The 27,510-nt window shown below is 35.5% G+C and overlaps 2 protein-coding genes and 1 long non-coding RNA gene across 3 annotated transcripts in view; all 3 read left to right on the forward strand.

Annotated features, from left to right (window-relative positions):
- LOC115952245 overlaps nt 1-6,985 on the forward strand; it is a 9,837-nt gene extending 2,852 nt beyond the window's left edge. Inside the window, exon 3 of the long non-coding RNA XR_004083325.1 lies at nt 6,662-6,985. This is a non-coding gene — a long non-coding RNA (uncharacterized LOC115952245). The remainder of the gene's footprint in view (nt 1-6,661) is intronic.
- Nucleotides 6,986-21,972: 14,987 nt separating this feature from the next.
- On the forward strand, nt 21,973-22,820 carry LOC115953249 (coatomer subunit gamma-like). Its single transcript, XM_031070836.1, has 2 exons — nt 21,973-22,134; nt 22,581-22,820. Exons 1-2 carry the CDS (start codon nt 21,973-21,975, stop codon nt 22,818-22,820), a joined length of 402 nt encoding a protein of 133 aa, XP_030926696.1.
- Nucleotides 22,821-23,759: 939 nt separating this feature from the next.
- Nucleotides 23,760-27,203, forward strand: LOC115988939 (NEDD8-specific protease 1-like). Its single transcript, XM_031112579.1, has 2 exons — nt 23,760-24,326; nt 26,137-27,203. The coding sequence occupies exon 2, from the start codon at nt 26,139-26,141 to the stop codon at nt 26,883-26,885; it is 747 nt and encodes a 248-aa protein (XP_030968439.1). The 5' UTR covers nt 23,760-24,326; nt 26,137-26,138; the 3' UTR covers nt 26,886-27,203.
- The last annotated feature ends 307 nt before the right edge of the window (nt 27,204-27,510 follow it).

Here is a 27,510-nt window from a genome sequence, read left to right on the forward strand (position 1 = left end):
GAGAATGAAAATAAAAATGTACACCACAGTAGCCATCATGCAAAGGAAAAAAGATTTACCAAAGGAAAAATGTACACATTTCTTGTTTTCACAAAGGTCTTACGGTTAGTAGTATAATGTGCTATGTATACTATTTAGGCATAATATTTTTTGCTACAATGATGCATAAATAATGATAATACTTATTTTGGATCATTTTTAATAAACAGTCATTTTACATTGACTAGTGATTGCGACGATGAGGTACATTCAATTTTTGTTGCGTTCCACAACATGGAGGATGCCTATTTTCTCGTTGTGGGTACCTTCGTGCTTGCACAGGACTTCTCCCCATGAGCCTCGGCTGTGTTCTAATATCAACCTCCGTTTGATAATTACCATAGTCATCATCTTCATTATCTGAAGACACCTCCATCTCTTGGGTATCTTCTGCATCTTCCCCACTATCCTCATTTGAGGCATCTTCCTCAGAGTCTGTTACAGAGGCCTCTTCTTCGGAGTTTGGAGCACATACCCATGTATTTTGTGGTGTACAAAAATCACCAACATGAGGGGGTGGTTGGGAAGGTTGTGGTGTGCAGAAATCATAGTTGTACTGGCTATCTTGGCCATAATTGTATTGCCCAGCATAAGATGGAGGTGGCGATGGGTGATAGGAGGGAGGTGTTGAATTAGGTTGGGGATACTGGTCATAGCTAAACAAACCCTCAAATCCTTGTCCTATGGAAGTGGATGACCCAATTTGTTGATATAAATTCATGCAATACTCGTTGACATTAATTGGATTATACTCACTGAAGGTGGTTGGCTCATTACCAGCAAATGTTGATGGCCCAGCTTGGGTAGAGCTGTACATATTGTGTTGTGCGGAGGTGGATGGTCCGGCATCATCATTTCGGCATTGTCCACGTTGTGCAGAGGTAGATGAGTGGGTTTCAGTATAGGTTTGCGGCTGTCTTCCTTGGCGCCTTTGTCGTCGCCCGAAGTTTGTCACCCTTTCAGTAGGGACGGAGGAAATATTTGCTTCCATTGATAACTTCAGTCGAGTAAGGCCCTCTACTATTGGTGGAAGGACTTGCTGTGCTGTGAGATCATTCCTCTGTTGATTTGCAACAGCTAAATTTAACATTTTATTGACCTCAGTTTGCTGCCGCAGAAAAAAGAAAATAGCATTTATTAGTGCAGTAATATTGAAAAGGTGAAAATAATAATTTGTTATCAATATTAGTGCAGTATTTGGATGTGTAAATAACTTGTTATCAATATTAGTGCAGTATTATCGAAAAAGCTAAAATAATAACCTGGTATATATGGGCAGCCGCCTCTGGTGTTGTGAATAGGTGACCATTTTGCTGGTACCATGTTGCGTAGTCCACACTTGAATCAAAATGGTCATCTCCAACTAGAAGTTCAGCTCGCATATTCCAACGCTCGTAGTATTGGTCATGCTGCCTTCTCCAATTGACAGTGGACTTTCCTGTCAACTTTACACAATGCACAGATTTATCCAAATTGTCTGTAGACCACCTTGGACATCTTTGCAACAACCCAAACTGTTGCATGACTCTTTCTGGGTGGTAATACTCTACAATTTGGAAGCACAACAATGGCGCTGTTGTAGTCCATATATTTCTTTCTGCAAGACACCATGGATGCATATAGTTATCGTATGGTGTCCAAACAACCTGCAATTCCAATTACAATAACTATGTTATAATCAATCAAGACAATAATATAACTAGTAAATTAACCATTGATGCATTGTGATATATTACCTGTTTATTATTATGTGTATCGTGATAAGAACGGTATGAACGCAAAACATGCGTTGGTGTATGAGTGAATGTTCTTTTGGTATCCCACCTATACACAATTAATGATTGTCATACAATATTTAGGGTTTGGAAGTATCAAGGATTACAAAATTGTATAGAAATAAAAAGTAAATATTATACCTACAACCGTATGGGTCGTCGCCATTTAAATTTGTTGGATTTATTGGAATTGGGGTCAGATATGGAAGATGCTCCCACGCCCATAATTGTAATATGAAAACAGGACCTGCAATCTCCATGCTTTTTTTAATAGCAGCAGTACACAGCTCTTTATAAAGGTAAGCTAGTGTAGCACTACCCCAGCTATATTCCCCAGCTACACCAAAGTCGTCTAACAGCTTGAGAAAGCAGCAATGCAATCTACTTTGGCTCTTATTTCCAAATAGTAAATCCAAAACCTGAAACATGTATGCCCTAGCATGCTGTTGGGTTGTTATAGCATTGGCACCCTCTGGTAGGTTTGAGAATGTATCCCTTACCCATGTTATTTTAAGGCCACCAAATTTCAATGCTGTTTCAGGTGGTGTCACCCCAAGTAAATTACGACATTCTGTACTCCAAGTCAAATTTATTGGCTCGCACACTGCATTGCCATCAATAGGCAATCCTGTAAGGATTGCTATATCCTGTAGAGTTATAGTCATTTCACAATTAGGTAGGTGAAATGTATGGGTGCTACATTGCCATCTCTCTACCAAAGAAGTGATAAGACTCTAATCAATATCCATATGTGGTAGGCGGGTAACACGGTATAATCTACATTGATGCAAATATGGGGCGATACGCTCGCCTAACTGCGGGAGGGGTGCAAACGATTGAGGTCGCACTCGTAAGGTGGAAACCTGAATTTTTGTTTAAAAAAAAATATACAATGTTATATTGCTAATGTATAAATTATTTTCATGTAAATTGAATAATTGTATATATTATTAGGACATTAATAAATTTGGATCTTGCAACGTACATTGCCTTCCATTGCATCATTAGAGATGTGGTATTGTTGCTCCATTTCAAATATATCTACAACAAAATTGAAAGAAACTCAAATAAAGGATTTATGAAGCAAAATTTTTAATAATAATAATAATAATAATATTAATAGTTTTAGCAAAAATAATCATACACACAATAATTAGTATTAACTATAATTGAGATGCTTACCACAATTGTGATGCCAACTAAAAGAGTGAGAATTATAGAGTGATACTTGCAAAAAAAAAAAAAAAAACACACAATCAGATAACCATAAAAAATAATTCATTAATCTAAAATTTGAATAACAAGAGCAACAACAACAACAACAACAATTATCATAATCATAGGTATACAAATAATATTAATTACAATTACAACAATACATAATATTTTACAATGTTAATGCTTCTAATATTTACAAAGCACATGTTTATACAATAATAATAAATTTGTTAATTTCTAGAGCTATAAGTTAATAAGCAAAGCAAAAAAACTTACATTAACAAAAAACTTACAATCCTTAGTTGTGGCACACTGAAACAAAGTAAAAGAATAACTTTGCAGCCTGAGGAATTGTGATGAGATGCAATTCTACTTCACACTTATCTTCTCTTTTATTACCAATTGAACAATAAAAAGACAAAAAAGAAAGATTTAGGCGTGGTAAAATTTATTTTCTGCAGAGAATATAAGTCAGATGAGACGAGGAGCAGACAAAAAAGAATGGAGATGAGGTGAGATGAGATGAGGAGTAGACAAAAAAGAATCACGTTAAAGATTTACGTGTGGCAAAATATATTTTCTGCAGAGAATAAAAATCAAATGAGATGAGGAGTTGAGGTGATTGGTTGATTGAATCTTTGTCTTTTTTGGTTTACTTTCTTTACTTTTTTTTGTTTACAACGAAGGAAAGTCCACTGTAAGAATCTATGTACTTTCTTTGTTTTTTTTTTTAAAGCGTGCACATCAATCATTTTTTTTCCGTAGTGTAAGAATATATGTACTTTCTTTGCTTTTTTGGTTTACTGTGTACACATCAATAATTTTTTTCTTCTATATTGTAAGAATCTAGGTACTTTCTTTACTTTTTTTGGTTTATAGTATGCACATCAATCATTTTTTCTTTTCTATGGTAAGAATCCGTACTTTCTTTGTTTTTTTTGTTTACAGCGTGCACATCAGTCATTTTTTCGTTCTATAAGAATCTATGTACTTTTTTTTTGTTTTTGTTTACAGCGTGCACTTTAGAAAAAGTGTACTTGAATCTATCCTTATCTATTTCTAAAAGAACGTGACAAACCAAACTGGTTCAGTCAAAAATATATTGAAAGAATAATATGCGTACTTTTTTTATATCTCTCTCCTCTATTTCGGCAATACCATTGCCACAATTCTTTTTTTCTCACATTTTCGGCAATTAGATTGTCACAAAATTTTTTTTCCTATTTCGACAATACCATTGCCACAATTAATTTGTCACAAATTTTTTCCCCCTATTTCGACAATACCATTACCACAATTTTTCTTCTTTTTTTTTTTTCAGCAATGGCACTGCCGAAATTTTCCCACATTTTCGGCAATCCAATTGCCGTTTTCATTTTTAATCCTTTTGTAATATTGGCAACGCTATTGCCGTAATCCTTTTTTCCTTTCTTTCCCACAATTTCAGGGACTGCCGAAAAAAAAAATTTTTCCCCAACAATTTCGGCAATGTGGGGGAAAAAAAAAAATTTTTCCCCAACAATTTCGGCAATGCCATTGCCGAAATTGTGGGGAAAAAAAAAAATTTTTTTCCCAAACAAAAATTGCCGAAATTGTTTGGGAAAATTTTTTTTTTTCCCCACATTTTCGGCAATCCCATTGCTGTTTTCTCTTTTTTATTTATTTATTTATTTATTTACATTTACGGCAAAATAGGGGAAAATTATTTAATTTTTTCTCAATTTCTCCCATTGCTGTTTTCTCCTACGGCAACGCTATTGCTGAAATAGGGAAAATTATTTTTTCAAATTTTTCCCCAATTTCTTTTTATTTATTTATTTATTTACATTTACGGCAACGCTATTGCTGATTATTTCCTCCTATTACGGCAATGGAATTGCCTAATCCTTTTCTCTTTTTCTTTTTTTTTTTAATTTTTTAATTTTTTATTTTTTATTTACATTTACGAAAACAGGTTCTTTTCGGCAATTTGAATTTCGGCAATAACCAATTATTCTTCTTTTCTCCTGCAATTTTTTTCTCCAACAATTTTGGCTGGCAATTTCGGCAATTCGCCATTGCCGATAATTCAATCTCTCTCCTCACTTTCCCAATTAACTTCGAACAGTAGCTATAATGCAAATTAACTTTAAATTTTGCAATTTTTACCCAAAAGACTCCCTTAAGTCTAGCCTCATTAAAAATTATTATAATTATTATTATTACTTATTTCTTTTTAAAATGAAAGAGTACAGTCTACTTGAATGGAGTCAGAATGTGGTTATGACTTATGACATCACCATTACGTCACTGATTTTTGCACCATAGTTCCCTCGAAAGAAATATGTCAAGTGGAAGTTCAAAACTAGTACCACATTGATGCAGTTTCTTGAATTTTTAATAAATTAGTATTTTTTTTAAAGATGATTTGTGAAAATATCTGTAGCTTTTAGAAACCTTAATATCAACGGCATCAAAGTTACTACATTAAACTTTATAGATCACTCTGAAGGATGAGACGTTACTAATTAAGAAAATAAAAGGAGGAGATGCTTCTCCCCTCAAAGAAGTAAAGGGAGGGTGGAGAGGAGATGTTGCTTCATCTTTCATTTGCCTTCTTTCACATAGTTATTCGGGCAGTACTATAACTGTTTATGTGGATTTACTCAAGATAACCTGTCACATGAGCTTCGGCAGGTGTAACCCACCACTATACTATTAATGTTTTGGAGGGAGAGGAAAAAGGTGAGGATGCTGAGCTAGATGGAAACTCACTCAAAACCATTTTCCTAGCCCGTTGTATGATTGGCTGTGTGCACTAGGCAATATTGCATGGATTCTTTCTTGAATTTTATTGAATTTTCAATTATATTCTGTTTAGAGGATCTAGTTTATACATCAAATGTAGATTTTCTCTAATAAATTTCTTACTTATCAAAGAGAGGGAGAAAATTCTTAACATTCCCATTGTTTGCCCAATCAGGCAGACTTGGAAATATGTTTCATTTATCCTGCCATGCTGAAATTATTCATTTAAAGTGAAATTGGTTTGGAATTTTCTGTGCCCTGTTAAGCATACTAAATTATATTTCCATTGGGCCATACTGCTATAGACAGTAACCCAGAGTGAACAATTAAGCATAAGCTATGCTAAATAGAGTTAGTGGGCCACTATGAATGTACCGTGCTAGAACTGACCCTGATTTAGCTTACCTTTCAGTAGGCATATTTTGACATAGGCTGCCAGTGGATGCATTACTTTTTTATGTGCTCCTAGGTCCTACTTGCTTTGGAGTGCTTGCTAATGTTTACGGTGACCATGAAAGTGAGATCTAGTTTACATTTTATCAATTCTTGTGGATCTAGTTGTTCACATAGACCTGATTTGTTGCAGAAGGAGATCATATTCTTCTTTATGTAAAAGCAACTTCCTTTGGCCTTCTTATGTTTATCACGTGTTATAAAATTTAGACGGACTAGTTTATATATGGTGTATATGAACAAGATTTTCTATTTTTGTACACACTTTCTGGTTCTGTTCATTAGGACTTCCTCGTGCTGTCCTTTATCAATTTGGCGCTGTTATTGCTTTCTGTTTATTATTTGTTATTATAGGAAATATGTTCATCATCTAATTCTTTGTTTCATAGCTTGAAGGATATTTGATCACTGGGGAACTAAAGCTGTTCAGCAGAACTCTGAGTTGCCTTGGAGATAAGAGGACTTCAAACTTCAAACCAATGTTGTGGATGATAATGTTATGGTTGAAATTGCTGAAGTCTGAAATGTACTCGAGTTCTTGTACAACTTAAATGTATGAATGGTGATGTAATAGGATTTAGTTCTCTAGTTGGTAATGTTCCTTTTCTGATTGTCTAGTTGTATCCTTTCACCCCTATTATTATTATTATTATTTTTTTTTTTCTAGAATACCATTTTAGCCATGCAAATTTTTTGTGAAGATGTAGAAGTAGAATACTAACCATTTCATTTATGCAATTCTTTCAACCCTGGAATTGTATATACTACATTGTATATATCGATATATTGAAGTTGAGCAAATTTTCATAATGTGCATACCTCTCCCCTCATTTTCCTCCATCCAAATATAGGGTTAAATCATCCAATCATAGTGTTAAATTGAGAAGGTCAAATGCACCTTGGGTGGAGTGGCTAAAATTTGTTGTTTTGGAACAATAGCAACAACCCCCCATGGATGTGATGGTGTGCAAGTTAGAGAGCACACCTGTTGAGGAACAATAAGAAACTATCTAATTAGATCTGTACAACCATCACCTGCACAGCCATTCCTACCATCCAAAGTTACTAGTAAAAAAATAATATTCAAAATTCTATTACTTTAATTCCTACCATTCAAAGTTACACAAATATTCAAAACTAACATTGCTGGACATAGCCAAGCCATACTCAAGTTTGCTGGACTCGGATACTGCTCAGTACACGAGTCCAACAAGCACGAGTATCAATCTGCATGTGTATTGTGGATAGACCAAGCCATACTCGAGTTTGGTATACTCGAGTACCTCTACAGTACTCGAGTTCGTAAAACTCGAGTATGAATTTGCATCATTTTCTCTTTTGCATATTATATACTCGAGTACCATGTGCCACACTTATTGCACACCTACTTACTGGCACCAACCATCGTAGTAAATGCATAATGAATGGTACTTGAGTTCTTTGAGCTCGAGTACCTTTTAACAAAAAACATAACATCAGCTTTAAGCTATTTTTAGTAGCTCTCTCTTTCCAAGTCCATGTGTAAGTCGAAAACTCTCTCATTCCAAGTCCATGTGTGAGTCAGAAACTAGAAGTAGAAACTTTACTGTTGGGTCACCATGTCAGTGTCTCCATACATCAACGTGCTGTCCATTTAACCTTTGGGCCAACCCTGTTGTGACCAGTACATAGAGGTAATAGTTAAATTCTTAGTTTTTAGATTGTGTTTACAATATGAGATTTTTATGCATGACTTAAATGCTTAGTTTTTAGATTGTGTTCATATGAGATTTTTATGCATGAGTTTCATGTAATGAGATTTGCAATATTAACTATGTACAATTGCTAATATATATATATATATATATATATATATAACTATTTTGTCAAAACAAATGGAACACAAATATAAAAGAATCAAGCTTGACCATATGATAGCAAATAGAGAGCATGCATAATAAGATTATTTTGTAAGTTACACACATACACATAGTGGTGTAAACACAATAAAATTAAGCAAATCCTTTGAAAATATTCAATCCAACAATGCCTTCAGAATAAGCAAATTTAACTTTCTCAAAAAAAAAAAAGAATAAGCAAATTTAAAATTTTGGATTTATGGTAGAAACTCAAATTTTGAAACTATGAAGATGCAAGAGATGAAGGAGAAAAAAGTAATGGACATTTTAATGCTTTAGTACCATACGAGACAACATTATTATTATTATTATTATTATTATTATTATTATTATGTGTAATTAGAGCTCCACGGGCATAACTTCAATGAGAAAAGAAGTAAATTTAGGTAAGTACAAAAAGAAAAAGATAAAAAGAGTTAATATTGGTCAAAAGTGTAATCAACTTTAACAATTTTAGTTTGGTGGCATTTATTGTGTCAGATTGTTTAAAGTGGAAGGAGTTGTTTTCGTAACACCACAAAATCTCACAATATTTTTACAATAAATTAAGGTGTTAGTACATCATTGGTCAGAATAAAATAAAATAAAATAAATTATTTTAAGATTCATCTCAACAAAAAATAAGAGTATTGTGAAAATATTGTGAGATTTTGTTGTGTCTCTAAACTTTCTCAATTGGAAGATTTGTTATTTTATTATTCATTTCATGTGATGTTTGTATAGTTTGTTTTGGAAAACTATTTCCTTGTTTTTCTATTCTATGCCAGAAGGAAACTCACTTTACATAAGCATATATATAATAGACTTTTTAGGAGGAGTCAGGGGGGGCAGGTGCCCCACTCACCCCCTTCTGGCTCCGCCCTGCGTGTGGCTTAATTGTATAAAACTCATCGGTTGATAGATAGAGATAATAATCTATTTTGTTGACTTTTACAGTAATAAGAGTGTTCATAATAATATGAATTCATTACTCAACAAAGAAATTAGCTTAATAAAATAAAGTCGAAATGGTTGACCTTTTTATTATTTTATATGTGTATAAAATATATATATATGGTTAAGTGCACATTATGATTGAGATTCAATTATTTATATGTCTATACACAAAGTTAAGGAGGTTGAGTTTGAATATAAATTATTTTTATCATACGCCAAATGTATGTAACTATTTATAGATTATGACAACTTTTAATATTGTTAATAACAGATCGGTGATGGATTTTCACTTTTTCTATGTGTACTACAATGGAGAGACGTATTATCATGAGTTGCATGGGTTGTCATACCAAGGCTCAAACCAAAAGCAAAAATGTGTTAAGGTGAAGCGTGAGATAGGCCTTATGAACTTGCAACAAAGAATATTAAAGGCGATGAGGTTAGACCAGTCTAGGCATAACATTTCTATCGTGTATCGAGCACCTCAACTGGTTGTAGGCACCCAGGTTTTCTACAATTCACTACAATTATCGAGTGGCACCGAAGTGAAGATGATGTGGGAAGTTGTTGAACAAATGGTGGTGAAAGGATTCGTTGTTTCGGAGCTCTATGTCCTGTTGAGCCTACCATAATAGAGGCTGAAGAGGGTTCACAACATACTGTTTTGGATGGAACTATAGATGAGCACATCAACTCAATACCATTACAGTCTTATCAAGGGTGTGTAGAGAGATGGGTATGGCAGTGAACCATGGCAGACATTTCCCCATGTGAACTCAACTGAGGAGGAGGAAAGGCCCCAAGAAATGCATGATGAGCTACATGGGGGCACATCCGAAAATGAAGATGATCACAGACTTGGTGATGATGCAACCCATATTGATGTTACTAGGGATGACTTCGAGGAGTTCCTAGATACCATGGGTGAACATGAGGATGTTGATCATATCGAAGATGTGGTTGTAGAAGAGAATAGAGACATATGCCCCGATCCCAATCCTATGCCGGAATGGTTCACCAAAAACACTTGGGATAATATGTTTAATCCATCACCGGTTATGCAAGCGGAAGTACCAAGTTGGACGCCTGGGGAGCAACCAATGAAAGTGATGGTATTCGCGACTAAATTGGCAGTGCGACATGCGTTGACCTGGTATGCAGTGCGAGAGAATTTTAGCTTCAAAATTGAGCATTCAGACTCAGAGAGGCTTATGGTGAGTTGTGAGGATGATTCCTGTACATGGTCAGTCCGTGCAATTTGTTGCAAGGGGGACAATGTTTGGAAGATCGCAAAATGCAAAGGCCCTCACACGTGCGACAAAATTCAGAATGCTTATGATGGTCGGATGATTGATTCGTCATTCCTAGCATATGTACTTGAGCGCAATATACGAGAAGACCTTGCGTATAAGATAAAGAACTTACGCCACGTTGCTTTGGCAAACTTAAAACACGAAGTGTCTCACTACAAGGTATTCTTTAACTTGCATTCTTTTTTCAATACAATGTAGAGACATCAGTCTTCTATGAAGTATAAGCATGATATTTTTTCCCAAAACTCATGAATACTTTATATTATGAAAATTGAAATTGAAGAAGAAAAAGAAAAAAAGGAATAAAGAGAAAGAAATATTATCTTCATCTTATAGCCTTACAAGTCTTGATTTTTTTTCTTCAACTATAATTATTTAACTTGTATTCATTTCTAACGTAATCATTATGGTTCACATACAAGGTATGGGATGCCAAACAAAAGGCCATTGCAGCTATATACGAGGATTTTAAGGAGTCTTATGCAAAGTTGCCGTGTTTTTTGGCAAGACTTAAGGATGCAAGTCCGGGTACAAAGTATAAGTTACTAGTGGACAATAATTATGAATGAGGAACTTGTACATTCAAGTTTGTATTTTGGGCGTTTTGTCCTTGTATTGTTGGGTTCAAGAAGTTTAGGCCTGTGATTAGCATTGATGCAACCCACCTCTATGGAAAATATAAAGGGAAATTGATGATTGCATTGGCGATAGATGCTAATAATAAGATTTATCCACTAGCCTTCGCCGTTGTCGAGAGTGAGAACATAGAGACTTGGGGTTGGTTCTTGGCTTGTATAAGAAGGTATGTTACCGATCGGAGACACTTGTGTGTCATATCTGACAGACACCCTGTGATACAAGCTATCTTTAGAGACACTAATCGAGACTTTTCCCTGCGGCCTCTCATGACAAAACATCATTACTGCCTTCGTCATCTATGCAGTAACGTCAACACTAGATGGAACAATAAAACTTTAAAGAATCTAGTATAGAGGGTAGCAAGTGCTACCCAGGAGCGAAAGTTCAATACCACCTTCGATTTAATTGAGAATGTCAATCGGGATGCGCACCAATATCTGAAGGATGTGCCCAAAGAGAAATTGACTCTAACTTTTGACAAGGGCTACCGTTATGGGGCGATGACTACAAATGTCTCCAAGTGCTTCAATGGTGTTCTAAAGGGTACTCGTAACTTGCCCATTACGGTAATGGTGAAATACACATGGTTCAAACTGAATGCTTACTTCGATAATTGTCGCAATAAGAGCATAGAGCAGTTGAATTCAGGAAAAAAATGGACTAAATATGCCTTGGATATCTTCATGAGAAATAAGGTGAAGGCGGAGCATCACAGGGTGACAAGATTAAGCACGAAATGGGCTCTAACTTTTGACAAGGGTTACCATTATGGGGCGATGACTACAAATGTCTCTGAGTGCTTCAATGGTGTTCTAAAGGATGCTTGTAGCCTGCTCATTACAGCAATGGTGAAATACACAAGGTTCAAATTGAATGCTTACTTCGATGATCGTCGCAATAAAAGCATGGAGCAGTTGAATTCAGGAAAAAAATGGACTAAATATGCCTTGGATATCTTCATGAGAAATAAGGCGAAGGTGGAGCATCACAAGGTGACGAGATTGAGCACACAACAACAATCATATCAAGTAGATACACCGCATAATCCAGGAACTACTGGACATGGGGATCACACGCATGGAGTTAATCTGCTGCAGAGAACTTGCACATGTCAGAAATGAAACTGTACAAGATACCATGTTCACATGTCATTGCAATTTGTATTAGGTATCGCCATGATGCAGAGCAGTACATTGACCCATGCTATAGCGTGGACACACTGTTCCGAAGCTATGCTCTCGTTTTCCCTGCATTGAAAGATAGATTATCATGGTCGAATCCTAAAGAAACTCGAAAGGTCCTCCCTAACCCCCGATTAATCCTAGAGAAAGGTCGCCTTGTCTCAACATGAATTAGGAATGAGATGGACGAGGGTAGGAAACGGCCGAGAACCACACCATGGAAGGAAGGGGGAAGGAAGGTGCAATGCAGGTTGTGTGACCAAGAGGGGCATAACCGAAGAACATGCCCTAAGCGGAACGAAGTACCGACGAGTGGTGGTCTCGCAGACTAGGAATGCTAAGTTTGAACCATGACATCCTTTTAAATGCAACTTGAAACAAAATGCATGATATATGCCATTAGATCAAAATGCATGCTATATGCCATCCAATTATGTATTTTTAAAACTTAAGAAAAATTGGATAAAACTTTAAGGACCAAATATGACATTTATACTATAAGCTACTTTCCCTATGGGATGCATACAAAAAGTCATTAGCATTGCCATTTGGAGTATTAGAAGGAAAATAAATAAATAAATAATAGTCTTTAAGATATATTTTTTTCTCAATGAATTATTAAGCATATTCTTTTCTTTAAATTTTGCCAAGAAGCAAAAAGACTTCTAACACAAGAAAGCAAGATTTGTTCACGTTTAGTATATTTCATACTTATGTAGGCAGAAGCCAAAACGGAAGTCACCTTTGGTACAAACAACTTGAAATTAAATATTTAAACATTGTATCAATGATTCATGGTTTTTCTGCTTCTGTTTAGTGCAAAGAATTATTGCCAGTCTGCTTACTGCTTATGACAAATTCCTGGAAGTGATTTTCCTTTTTGATATTACACATTAGTGATGGATGACGTAATATGGACCTTTGTGGCCTCACAAAGTTAAACACTGTATTTTATACTCTTAGTGGTTGCTAGGTTTGGGATATAAAACTCATGATATTAAAGCTGCTCCTTTCTTTGTCTATTAGGCAATGTTCCTCATTGGTTCACCTAAGATTAAACAATGCATTTTATTACCAACAAGTCTCAGCTCTTCCTTCTTTGGAGTCCCCAAGAGAGGTAATTTGTTCTTAGTAATTTTCTTTCTCATTAAATTTCTTACTAGTGCTTCTATCTGTCACCTATAGTTTGTTGCCTTTTGTTTTACACTTCTCAATCCTCATTAATGTGCTTAATTAACTTTGGCCTTTTTCTGCATTCACCTTCTGAGATTCAACCATCAAAATTTGTACCAAGAGAATTTTCTTTGTTTACTCCTTCAAGCCTGCAAAATCTATCAATTATAGGGTTTTGATGGGATTTCATCAACTGTTTCATTTTTCGTATTCTAAAAGCATTGTTACGAGATGTAATACTTTTCATCATTATACTAGTATGTAAAACTTTTCCATTTTTTTAATGCTGATCATAGAAGTTTTGACTTTTGACTTGTTCTAAACATTGATATGATATGATTGGTTTTTAAATCTTAATTTACTGTTGTTTGTATGGAAAGAAACTTATGCATTAATTGTTAAAAAAGGTGTTCTAAGCTTTTGAGTGAGGTTGCTTATAAGTGATATGGGTATTTTCTTTATCGACTCTTAACAATCTCCTTTCAATTCTTTATTTTGCTTTCACAATTCATCATTGAAGTTGCGATAGATATTCTAAATCTGCCACATATTTACTTTTCATTCATACATGCAGTAGGTGTAATGCAAAAATGCATAGGGATTTCTTTTGCTGTGTATTAGTTGTATAGCAATAGTACGTTTCCTGGTAATTCTTGACAGAGCTGCTATGTAGATGTGCAACAAGTAAGCTAGTCTTGATGGCATATGCTACATTAAGTTAAGTTAAGCATTCAAAATATCAACTGTCCATTATTTTAATATCAACTATTATCGTGGATTCTTCGGAAGCAGAGGAATTCGCTGAAGTTTTATCCAAGCCTATTAGATCTCTTCCATATGATACACCTAGACAGACCTTCGTAGCGTTTAAGAAGCCAGAGGGAGTCCCAGCTGTGGACAAATTTTCAAATATGTTAAAATTCATTGTATCAAAGGTATAAGTACTCCCATTACTCATGAAGATGCTTGGCATCTCTCTCCCTTTCTTGGTGCTTTAAAAAATATTATTGCTGCCTCTAAAATTAAGTCTAATATTTATTATCTAGTAACATCATATTGGTTTTATTTTCTTTCCTTGTAGAATTTATGGGCTTTATGTGCTAATTTCATTTAGGCTTTGTGAAGACGATCTCATAAATTTTGCTTTGTGAAGACTCAAGAAGCTTATTTTCTAGTGGTTGTTGATAGCTGTAGATCTTTAGTCTTAGTATCCTACTTTGTTTGGTTAAGACAACAACTTGTGCAGTATCTGAGGTTGTTTCCATGCATAGATTCTTTAAGTTATCATGATCAAAATGAAGGATGGGATATGGAAAATTTATGTCAATCATGAACATATCATAGTTGTTTTATTAACTTATGCATTTGGCGATACTATTAGGTTGATCCAACCACTGGTGAGACAGAGGATGATGGTGTTGAAGATGAATACCAGCTAGAGGACCTGGAGGTTGTAGCAGCTGATTACATGTTGAAAGCGGGGGTCTCCAATTTCAGAAATGCATGGGAAAGCATGGGTGATGACTGCAAATTGATAATGTTGTTCACAAATAATTGTATCATGCCAAGTTCAATCGATGGATTAAAGAATTTTGCTACAAATGACTTGTATATCTTTTAGTATTAATTTGAAGTTAGTTTTACCAACTTTGAAATTGTTTGTTACAAATCTGCAATTGTTAAAATGGTGGTCGCCTTGATTGTTTCAATATAAGCCATCTTTAGTTATGGAGGAACATTGTGCATTGTTTCATGGGTTTTGGCAGTGTCTTGTGACTCTTGTCCATTTGCATGAAGTTCAGGCTTCATTCACCAAAATCAACTTATCAAAAAAAAAAAATGTTCACTAAAAAATCAAATGGATGTAAAGATTTTTAAAAGTACAGCAATAAGTGAGAACTTCATGCAAATAGACGTAAAAATAAAATGGACGTAAAGATTTTTAAGTGCTTGATTTTTACACTCCAGAAATTGGGGCCACATATAGAATAGTACTCAAGTTTAATGGACTCGAGTATCAATGGGCATGATTTTCCACTCTAGGGGCCAATATAGATTGATACCCGAGTTTGATGGACTCGGGTATTGCTAATACAGTACTCAAGTTTTATGTACTTGAGTATCAATGGGCATGATTCCACTCAAGAGTGCCAATACAGATTGATACCCGAGCTCATGAAGCTCAGGTACCACAATATACAGTACTCGAGCCCATGAAGCTCGAGTACCACACTATACAGTACTCGAGCTTCATGGGCTTGAGTATCAACTAGAAGTTTTTAATACCAGATATCCATGTCATCATGCCACGGTGGAATAGAAAATAGGGAACTTGAGTTTAGTGAGCTCGAGTAGTAGAAAAAGTAGTAGATCCCCATTTATTTCCGAAACTGTGTTTTTTTGCTAAAAATTTTATAAAATGATGATATTTGGCCATTTTGGCCCTCTTCAGCAATAAACCCACTGTTCACACCCCACTGCACTTGGCAGTGGATGATAAGGACCCGTCAGAAATCATGCCGGAAATATCACCGGATCTGAGAATCCATAAACATAAACAGAGCCTCAAGAGAGGGAGAGGACCCATAAGCACAAACAAAGAAAAAAATATATTGATTATCAAAATAAAGAAACAAAAGGGAGAAAATCCATTTCATTTCAATTCAAACCAGACCCATGACAAAAACCCACTGTAGAAATGGCAAGAGAGAGCTCAGTATCAAACTACCAAGTCCGAAATCAACCAAATTTTGGATTTATGGTAGAAACTCAAATTTTGAAACTATGAAGATGCAAGAGATGAAGGAGAAAAAAGTAATGGACATTTTAATGCTTTAGTACCATACAAGACATTATTATTATTATTATTATGTGTAATTAGAGCTCCACGGGCAGAACTTCAATAAGAAAAGAAGTAAATTTAGGTAAGTGCAAAAAGAAAAAGATAAAAAGAGTTAATATTGGTCAAAAGTGTAATCAGCTTTAACAATTTCAGTTTGGTGGCATTTATTGTGTCAGATTGTTTAAAGTGGGAGGAGTTGTTTTCGTAACACCACAAAATCTCACAATATTTTTACAATAAATTAAGGTGTTAGTACATCATTGGTCAAAATAAAATAAAATAAATTATTTTAAGATTCATCTCAACAAAAAACAAGAGTATTGTGAAAATATTGTGAGATTTTGTTGTGTCTCTAAACTTTCTCAATTGGAAGATTTGTTATTTTATTATTTATTTCTTGTGATGTTTGTACAGTTTGTTTAAGAAAGTGGGAGGAGCTGTTTTCGTAACACCACAAAATCTCACAATATTTTTACAATAAATTAAGGTGTTAGTACATCATTGGTCAAAATAAAATAAATTAAATTATTTTAAGATTCATCTCAACAAAAAATAAGAGTATTGTGAAAATATTGTGAGATTTTGTTGTGTCTCTAAACTTTCTCAATTGGAAGATTTGTTATTTTATTATTTATTTCTTGTGATGTTTGTACAGTTTGTTTAAGAAAACTGTTTCCTTGTTTGTCTATTCTATGCTAGAAGGTAACTCACTTTACATAAGCATATATATATAATAGACTTTTTAGGAGGAGTCAGGGGGGGTAGGTGCCCCACTCGCCCCCCTCTGGCTTCGATCCTGCGTGTGGCTTAGTTGTATAAAACTCATGAGTTGATAGATAGAGGTAATAATCTATTTTGTTGACTTTTACAGTAATAAGGGTGTTCATAATAATATGAATTCATTACTCAACAAAGAAATTGGCTTAATAAAATAAAGTCAAAATGGTTGACCTTTTATTATTTTATATTTGTATAAAATATATATATATATATATATATATATATGGTTAAGTGCACATTATGATCGAGATTCAATTATTTATATGTTTATACACAAAGTCGAGGAGGTTGAGTGTGAATATAAATTGTTTTTATCGTACGCCAAATGTATGTAACTATTTATAGATTATGACAACTTTTAATATTGTTAATAACAAGTCGGTGATGAATTTTCACTTTTTCTATGTGTACTACGATGGAGAGACGTATTATCATGAGTTGCATGGGTTGTCATACCAAGGCTCAAACCAAAAGCAAAAATGTGTTAAGATGAAGCGTGGGATAGGCCCTTTGAACTTGCAACGAAGAATATTAAAGGCGATAGGGTTAGACCAGTCTAGGCATAACATTTCCATTGTGTATCGAGCACCTCAACTGGTTGTAGGCACCCAGGTTTTTTACAATTCACTACAGTTATCGAGTTATACCGAAATGAAGATGATGTGGGAAGTTGTTGAACAAATGGTGGTGAAAGGATTCGTTGCTTTGGAGCTCTATGTCACTATTGAGCCTGCCATATTAGAGGCTGAAGAGGGTTCACAACATAGATGGAACTGTAGATGAGCACATCGACTCAATACAATTACAGTCTTATCAAGGGTGTGCAGAGAACACAGGAGATGGGTATGGCAGTGAACCATGGCAGACATTTCCCCATGTGAACTCAACTGAGGAGGAGGAAAGGGCCCAGGAAGTGCATGATGAGCTGCATAGGGGCACATCCGAAAATGAAGATGATCACAGAGTTGGTGATGATGCAACCCATATTGATGTTACTAGGGATGACTTCGAGGAGTTACTAGATACCATGGGTGAACATGAGAATGTTGATCATATCAAAGATGTGCTTGTAGAAGAGAATAGAGACACATACCTCGGTCCCAATCTTACACCGGAATGGTTCACCAAAAACACTTAGGATAATATATTTGATCCATCATCGGTTATGCAAGCGGAAGTATCAAGTTGGATGCCTGGGGAGCAGCCAATGAAAGGGATGGCATTCGCGACTAAATTGGCGGTGCGACATGCGTTGACCTGGTACACAGTGCAAGAGAATTTTAGTTTCAAAACTGAGCATTCAGACTCAGAGAGACTTATGGTGAGTTGTGAGGATGATTCCTGTCCTTGGTCAGTCCGTGCTATTTGTTGCAAGGGAGACAATGTCTAGAAGATCGCAAAATACAAGGGCCCCCACATGTGCGACAAAATTTAGAATACTCATGATAGTCGAATGATTGATTTGATGTTCCTAGCATATGTACTTGAGCACTATATACGAGAAGACCCTGCGTATAAGATAAAGAACCTACGCCACTTTGCTTTGGCAAACTTAAAACACGAAGTATCTCACTACAAGGTATTCTTTAACTTGCATTCTTTTTTCAATACAATGTAGAGACATCAGTCTTTTGTGAAGTATAAGCATGATATTTTTTCCTAAAACCCTTGAATACTTTATATTATGAAAATTGAAATTGAAAAAGAAAAAGAAAAAAAGGAATAAAGAGAAAGAAATATTATCTTCATCTTACTTATAGCATCTTCATCTTACTTATAGCCTTACAAGACTTAATTTGTTTTCTTCAACTATAATTATTTATCTTGTATTCATTTCTAACGTAATCATTATGATTCACATACAAGGTATGAGATGTCAAATAAAAGGCTGTTGCAGTTATATACAGGGATTTTAAGGAGTCTTATGTAGAGTTGCCGCATTTTTTGGCAGGACTTAAGGATGCAAGTCCGGGTACAAAGTATAAGTTACTAGTGAACGATAATTATGAACGGGGAACCTGTACATTCAAGTCCGTATTTTGGGCGTTTCATCCATGTATTGTTGGGTTCAAAAAGTGTAGGCCTGTGATTAGCATTGATGCAACCCACCTCTATGGAAAATATAAAGGAAAATTGATGATTGCAATGGCGACAGATGCTAATAATAAGATTTATCCACTAGCCTTCACCATTGTCGATAGCGAGAGCACAGAGACTTAGGGTTTGTTCTTGGCTTGTATAAGAAGGTATGTTACCGACCGGAGACACCTGTGTGTCATATCTGACAGACACCATGGGATACAAGCTATCTTCAAAGACATTAATCAAGACTTTTCCCTGCGGCCTCCCATGACAAAACATCGTTACTGCCTTTGTCATCTATATAGTAACGTCAACACTAGATGGAACAATAAAACTTTAAAGAATCTAGTATGAAGGGCAGCAAGTGCTACCCAAGAGCGAAAGTTCAATACCACCTTTGATTTAATTAAGAATGTCAACCGGGATGCGCACCAATATCTGAAGGATGTGCTCAAAGAGAAATGGGCTCTAACTTTTGATAAGGGTTACTGTTATGGGGCGATGACTACAAACATCTCTGAGTGCTTCAATGGTGTTCTAAAGGGTGCTCATAACCTGCCCATTACTGCAATAGTGAAATACACATGGTTCAAACCGAATGCTTACTTCGATGATCGTCGCAATAAGAGCATAGAGCAGTTGAATTTGAGAAAAAAATGGACTAAATATGCCTTGGATATCTTCATGAGAAATAAAGCGAAGGCGGAGCATCACAGGGTGACAAGATTAAGCACGCGACAACAATCATATCAAGTAGATACATCGCATAGTCCAGGGACTGCTGGACATGGGGATCACACATATGAAGTTAATCTGCTGCAAATAACTTGCATATGTCAGAAATGGAAACTGTACAAGATACCATGTTCACATATCATTGCAGTTTGTATTAAGTATCAACATGATGTAGAGCAGTACATTGACCCATGCTATAGCGTGGATGCACTGTTCCGGAGCTATGCTCCCGTTTTCCCTGCGTTGAAAGATAGATTATCATGGCCGAATCCTAAAGGAACTCGAAAAGTCCTCCTTAACCCCTGTTTAATCCGAGAGAAAGGTCGCCCTGTCTCAACACGAATCAGGAATGAGATGGACAAGGGCAGGAAATGGCCGAGAACCACACCATGGAAGGAGGGGGGGAAGAAGGTGCAATGCGGGTTGTGTGACCAAGAGGGGCATAACCGAAGAACATGCCCTAAGCAGAACAAGGTACCGATGAGTGGTGGTCTCGCATACTAGGTCTGCTAAGTTTGAACCATGGCATCCTTTTAAATGCAACTTGAAACAAAATGCATGATATATGCCATTAGATCAAAATGCATGCTATATACCATTCAATTATATATTTTTAAAACTTAAGAAAAATTGGATAAAATTTTAAGGACCAAATATGGCATTTATACTATAAGCTACTTTCCCTATAGGATGCATACAAAAAGTCATTAGCATTGCCATTTGGAGTATTAGAAGGAAAATAAATAAATAAATAAATAATAGTCTTTGAGATATATTTTTTTCTCAATGAATTATTAAGCATATTTTTTTCTTTAAATTTTGCCAAGGAGCAAAAAGACTTTTACACAAGAAAGCAAGATCTGTTCACGTTTAGTATATTTCATACTTATGTATGCAGAAGCCAAAACGGAAGTCACCTTTGGTACAAACAACTTGAAATTAATTATTTAAACATTGTGTCAATGATTCATGGTTTTTCTACTTCTGTTTAATGCAAAGAATTATTGCCAGTCTGCTTACTGCTTATGACAAACTCCTGGAAATGATTTTCCTTTTTGATATTACACATCAGTGATGGATGATGGAATATGGACCTTTGTGGCCTCACAAAGTTAAACACTGTATTTTATACTCTTAGTGGTTGGTAGGTTTGGGATATAAAACTCATGATATTAAAACTGCTCCTTTCTTTGTCTATTAGGCAATGTTCCTCATTGGTTCACCTAAGATTAAACAATGCATTTTATCACCAACGAGTCCCAGCTCTTCCTTCTTTGGAGTCCTCAAGAGAGGTAATTTACTCTTAGAAATTTTATTTCTCATTAAATTTCTTACTAGTGCTTCTATCTGTCACCTATAGTTTGTTACCTTTTGTTTTACACTTCTCAGTCCTCATTAATGTGCTTAATTAACTTTGGCCTTTTTCTGCGTTCACCTTCTGAGAATCAGCCATCAAAATTTGTACCAAGAGAATTTTCTTTGTCTACTTCTTCAAGCCTGCAAAATCTATCAATTATAGGGTTCTGATGGGATTTCATCAACTTTTTCCTTTTTCGTATTCTAAAAGCATTGTTACGAGATGTAATACTTTTCATCAATATACTAGTATGTAAAAATTTTTCATTTTTTTAATGTTGATCATAGAAGTTTTGACTTTTGACTTGTTCTAAACATTGCTATGATATGATTGGTTTTTAAATCTTAATTTACTGTTGTTTGTATGGAAAGAAACTTATGCATTAATTGTTTAAAAAGGTGTTCTAAGCTTTTGAGTGAGGTTGCTTATAAGTGATTATGGTATTTTCTTTATGGACTCTTAATAATCTCCTTTCAATTCTTTATTTTGCTTTCACAATTCATCATTGAAGTTGCGGTAGATATGCTAAATCTGCCACATATTTACTTTTCATTCATACATGCAGTAGGTGTAATGCAGAAATGCGTAGGGGTTTCTTTTGTTGTGTATTAGTTGTATAGCAATAGTACGTTTCCTGGTAATTCTTGATAGAGTTGCTATGTAGCTGTACAACAAGTAAGCTAGTTTTGATGGCATATGCTACTTTAAGTTAAGTTAAGCATTCAAAATATCAAATGTCCATTATTTTAATATCAACTGTCATCATGGATTCTTCGAAAGCAGAGGAATTCGCTGAAGTTTTATCCAAGCCTATTAGATCTCTTCCATATGATATACCTGGACAGACCTTCGTGGCGTTTGAGAAGCCAGAAGGAGTCCCAGCTGTGGACAAATTTTCAAATATGTTAAAATTCATTGTTACAAAGGTATAAGTACTTCCATTACTCATGAAGATGCTTGGCGTCTCTCTCCCTCTCTTGGTGCTTTAAAAAATATTATTGCTGCCTCTAAAATTAAGTCTGATATTTATTATCTAGTAACATCATATTGGTTTTATTTTCTTTCCTTGTAGAATTTATGGGCTTTATGTGCTAATTTCATTTAGGCTTTGTGAAGACGATCTCATAAATTTTGCTTTGTGAAGACTCAAGAAGCTTATTTTCTAGTGGTTGTTGATAGCTGTAGATCTTTAGTCTTAGTATCCTACTTTGTTTGGTTAAAACAACAACTTGTGCAGTATCTAAGATTGTTTCCATGCATAGATTCTTTAAGTTATCATGATCAAAATGAAGGATGGGATATGGAAAATTTATATCAATCATGAATATATCATAATTGTTTTATTAACTTATGCATTTTGCGATACTATTAGGTTGATCCAACCACTGGTGAGACAGAGGATGATGGTGTTGAAGATGAATACCAGCTAGAGGACCTGGAGGTTGTAGCAACTGATTACATGTTGAAAGTGAGGGTCTCTAATTTCAGAAATGCATGGGAAAGCATGGGTGATGACTACAAATTGATAATGTTGTTCACAAATAATTGTATCATGCCAAGTTCAATCGATGGATTAAAGAATTTTGCTACAAATGACTTGTATATCTTTTAATATTAATTTCAAATTATTTGTACCAACTTTGAAATTGTTTGTTGCAAATCTACAATTGTTAAAATGGTGGTCGCCTTGATTGTTTCAATATAAGCCATCTCTAGTTATGGAGGAAACCTTATGCATTGTTTCATGGGTTTTGGCAAAGTCTTGTGACTCTTGTCCATTTGCATGAAGTTCAAGCTTCATTCACCAAAATCAACTTATCAAACAAAAAAAAAATGTTCACTAAAAGGTCAAATGGATGTAAAGATTTTAAGAGTACAACAATAAGCGAGAACTTCATACAAATGGACGTAAAAATCAAATGGACGTAAAGATTTGTAAGTGCATGATTTTTACACTCCAGAAATTGGGGCCACATACAGAACAGCACTCGAGTTTAATAGACTCAAGTATCAATGGACATGATTTTCCACTCTAGGGGCCAATACAGATTGATACTCGAGTTTGATGGACTCGGGTACTGCTAACACAGTATTCGAGTTTTATATACTCGAGTATCAATGGGCTTGATTCCACTCAAGAGTGCCAATACAGATTGATACCCAAGCTCATGAAGCTCGGGTACCACAATATACAGTACTCAAGCCCATGAAGCTCGAGTACCACATTATACAGTACTTGGGCTTCATGGGCTCGAGTACCAACTAAAATTTTTTAATACCAAATATCCATGTCATCGTGCCACGGTGGAATAGAAAATAGCGAACTCGAGTGTGGAATAGAAAATAGCGAACTCAAGTTTAGTGAGCTCGAGTACTAGAAAAAGTGATAGATCTCCGTTTAGTTCCAAAACAGTATTTTATTGCTAAAAATTTTATAAAATGATGGTATTTGGCCATTTTGGCCCTCTTCAGCAATAAACCCACTGTTCACACCCCACTGCACTTAGCAAAGGATGATAAGGACCCGTCAGAAATCATGCCGGAAATATCACCGGATCTGAGAATCCATAAACCTAAACAGAGCCTCAAGAGAGGGAGAGGACCCATAAGCACAAACAAAGAAAAAATTACATTGATTATAAAAATAAAGACACAGAAGGGAGAAAATCCATTTCATTTCAATTCAAACCAGACCCATGACAAAAACCCACTGTAGAAATGACCAGAGAGAGCTCAGTATCAAACTACCAAGTCCGAAATCAACCAAATCCCAACAAAAAAGAGGAACAAACCAACAAGTGCAGCTCATTCTTTCCCCCTCTCTTGCAGCTCTGTTTGTGAAAGTTTCTCAGATTCGGTGCAGTGAGTACTGGGTTACTGCCGAAGAGTGGGGTAAAAGAGAAATAAATGATAATTTGTGGCCTTGTTATTACCCTTAGATTTTATAGACGCCACGTGTCGTTTATCTGTTCAAAAAAGGAGAAAGCATGAGACAATAAAACTGTAGAGGAGCCGGACCCATTATAACTATCCCACCAATTTTGATATCTCTCTCTCACCGACACTAACATAGCTGAGAAAGATCTTTCTCCACCACTTCTTTAATCGCTCTGAAACTGTAAGTCTCTCCCATCTCATCCCTTCATTTTCTTCTTCTTCATCTTCGTCTTCTTGTTATACAATTTCCCTCTAATTTTTAATGGTCTCCATGTACTGAAGCAAAGATTAGGTTTGTTGTTCTTGTTCCTTGATGACATTTATTTATTTATTGGCTTTTAGGATAAACTTTCTTGATGATTGAATTCAATTATTTGAATGAATTAAAAAAAAAAAGTGTTGGCATTGGCTTCTTAGCGAATCTTGGATGGGAAAGAAACCCATTTGTTTACTTTTTGAAAAATGTGAAACAATTTAGTTGTTGATAAAATGACAAATTTCTCATGATATACAAGAACTTGAATTTGGAAGGTTTTGGTTGAGGTTCTATGAAGGGTTTTAAAGAGGTTTTTGTCATGTGAGGCAATGGTCATAGTATGTTCTTGTAGGATTTCAGTTTGGTATGAGGGGTCATCAGAGTTGTGTGTGTAAGTATAGCCCTCTTAAAGGGTCAATTGGGAATAATGAAATAACTAATTGTTTATGGGGTGAGTGGGTCGTTGCTGTAACAAGTTAGATAACTTGTCGAAATGAGTACTCCCCATGTATATATGCTGGTGATATAAACATGCCTCCTTTTTTAGTTTAAAGAGTTGATTGGTAGCTCATTTATGGTATGGACTGGTAGGATGGTGGGGTGAAATATTTTTGAGAATGGACAGAATTCTTGTTTGGAAAATTCTGGTCTGGAGGAAAGTTCTTTCGACTTTTTTTAATCACATGATCTATCTAATAGTCATGCGACCTTTTTAGATGAGTTAATGAGTTGTGTGATTGAAATATACATGGATGATCATTTGAATCACTGTGTAATGTATTGAAGGAGATTACTCCAAATTGATTTGAAGGAAAACTTTGTTCTTGAGGAAATACTTAATATATCTTTTCAGTTGTTGTTCAGTCCATGTTAGAAGCTAATGAACTGTGATACTCATCATCAACATTAATGTTCATTGTTCTACTTAGAACTATCAGCTTTATGTTACTTATTAAAAACAAAAGGAGCTTTATTGAAAGTACTTCATGTAGTAGATTGACTACGAGAGCCTCGTTAACATTTTTTTCCCCATAAGAAGCATAAATATGAGATCTAAAACCAAGTCGAAATCAATAATGGCCCATTTTAGATTCTGTATCTAATGAGCATCCAAGTTAGAGTGAGGAAGCTAATCTTGGAAGTCTTTAGCTTGTAGGCTGGGATTCATTCTGGTTATACATATCAGATAAATTATTTGGAAGACCCTGAATGTACTTGAAATATGAGAAATTGTTTAATATAGTTGCTTTAATGTAATCACGGAGTATGATCTCATCAGAGATATTAGGTTTATCTTTTCTTCAATGGTTGCTTTAAATTTGCGGTGATTACTTGAAGATCTCATTTTTGTGAGGATGTTTCTTTGTCATGCAACTTATAGAAAACTAGTGCTGATGAAAATCAAGTGCTCTTCCCCAAGAATCATTTTTTTTGCCAGAAATTAATACGACTTGACTCCCCCACTCCCTTACAATATCCTGGGTCCTGCCTTAAGTTAATAAAGTAAATTGTCGGGCAAAGCTTTGCATGGATTGTGAGTCCCCTCCCACCCAGAGATAGAGATTTAGGAGAATTCTGTTTTGAAAAATCTGGAGCTATTATAAAGGGAAAGATAATAGATTATGATGTAATGCCAACACACAAAGGATTGTATTTCTTCTCTATCTCAATGGTGTACTGTTTAAGTTTAAATAACAGAGCTTGGCTTCATCTAATTTGAAGTTTATTTGACCAGGAATGCATACTGATATCCACTTAATGGGAAATCCTGGAGCCAACGAAAAGATACTTAGCTACAATGATGTTGTACTCAGACAATCTGATATGGACATCCTTAGTGGCCCATATTTTCTCAATGATCAAATCATCGAGTTCTATTTCAGTTACCTTTCTTCATGCTATCCTGCTCAGGAAATCCTACTTGTTCCACCTTCCATTGCTTTTTGGATAATGAATTGCCCAGCTGTGGAGAGTCTCAAAGATTTTGTTGAACCCCTTCATCTTCCTGACAAGAAACTGGTAATCTTTCCTGTAAATGACAATGAAGATGTATGCAAAGCTGAAGCTGGGTCTCATTGGAGCTTACTTGCATTCGAGAGAAATGCTAATGTATTTGTTCATCATGATAGCAATAGAGGAATTAATGATTGGCATGCTAGACGACTATATAAGGCTGTTGTTGGATATATAGGGGCCTCCGATTCAGCATCAACTGCTAGTTATCTAGAATGCACTGATTCACCACAGCAAGTGAATGGTTATGATTGTGGCTTGTATGTTACTGCCATTGCAAAAGCTATTTGCAGCTGGCATAATAGTGGTGAAGACAAAGAGGGAGATGGTATGTGGTTTTCTTCTGTGAAGGAGCAAGTCACCCCATCAAGTGTTGTTGAGATGCGTAGTGACATCCTAAGCCTCATCAGAAGTTTAATTGGCCATGAGGTGAAGCCTGCCCCACTACAAAACGAGGGTATGAAAGACTAGTGTTATTTGTAAAAGACTTTTAACCAAGTTTCTGTTCCGCATTACTCTTAAAGACTCAAAAAGATCTCCAAGAGTGCAAATATTTGATGGCATTTGTTTTTCTTCCCCCTTTTTTTGGTTGGAGGAGGAGGAATGCTATGATTCCTAATTCCTAAGCTTAGGAGATCCATGTAAACTGTAGTCGTTGGCAACTGCCATTAGATACTTTCAGTTACCTTTCTCTTTTTCTTTTTTTGTTGAAAGATACTTCAGTTACATAGACCATAAAATTGTTGTGCACTTAATGAACACATGAAGACAAACTATTCTCCTTGTTCACTTTATTGTGTTCTTAAGATGAGTCTGCTACTCTGCTGTCTTTCGGCAAATGCGGGTTGGCTTCGCATTACATATTCTGAAAGTCTCCGCATGAATTATTCACCCTGGTCTGGTGTTACAATTGCACTTATTCCCAGGCGCTGCTGAGACCATGTCACCTAACAAATTTCTGTAGTGGGAGCCTGGGAGGTGACGCTGATCTGTTCTAAATGGGTATGAAGAGAAAATGTGGATCTGTCCTAAATAGGTACAAAAAGAAAATGTAAGGTTAATTTGCGGTCTTTAGGTTGAAGATAAAGTTTATAAG

This window comes from Quercus lobata, chromosome 1, assembly GCF_001633185.2.
Source record: "Quercus lobata isolate SW786 chromosome 1, ValleyOak3.0 Primary Assembly, whole genome shotgun sequence".
NCBI lineage: Eukaryota > Viridiplantae > Streptophyta > Magnoliopsida > Fagales > Fagaceae > Quercus > Quercus lobata.

Coding starts and splice junctions, on each gene's coding strand:
- LOC115953249 (XM_031070836.1), top strand. CDS start 21,973: ATGGATTCTTCGAAAGCAGAGGAATTCGCTGAAGTTTTATCCAAGCCT. Junction 22,135..22,580: donor TAAAATTCATTGTTACAAAG/GTATAAGTACTT, acceptor CGATACTATTAG/GTTGATCCAACCACTGGTGA.
- LOC115988939 (XM_031112579.1), top strand. CDS start 26,139: ATGCATACTGATATCCACTTAATGGGAAATCCTGGAGCCAACGAAAAG.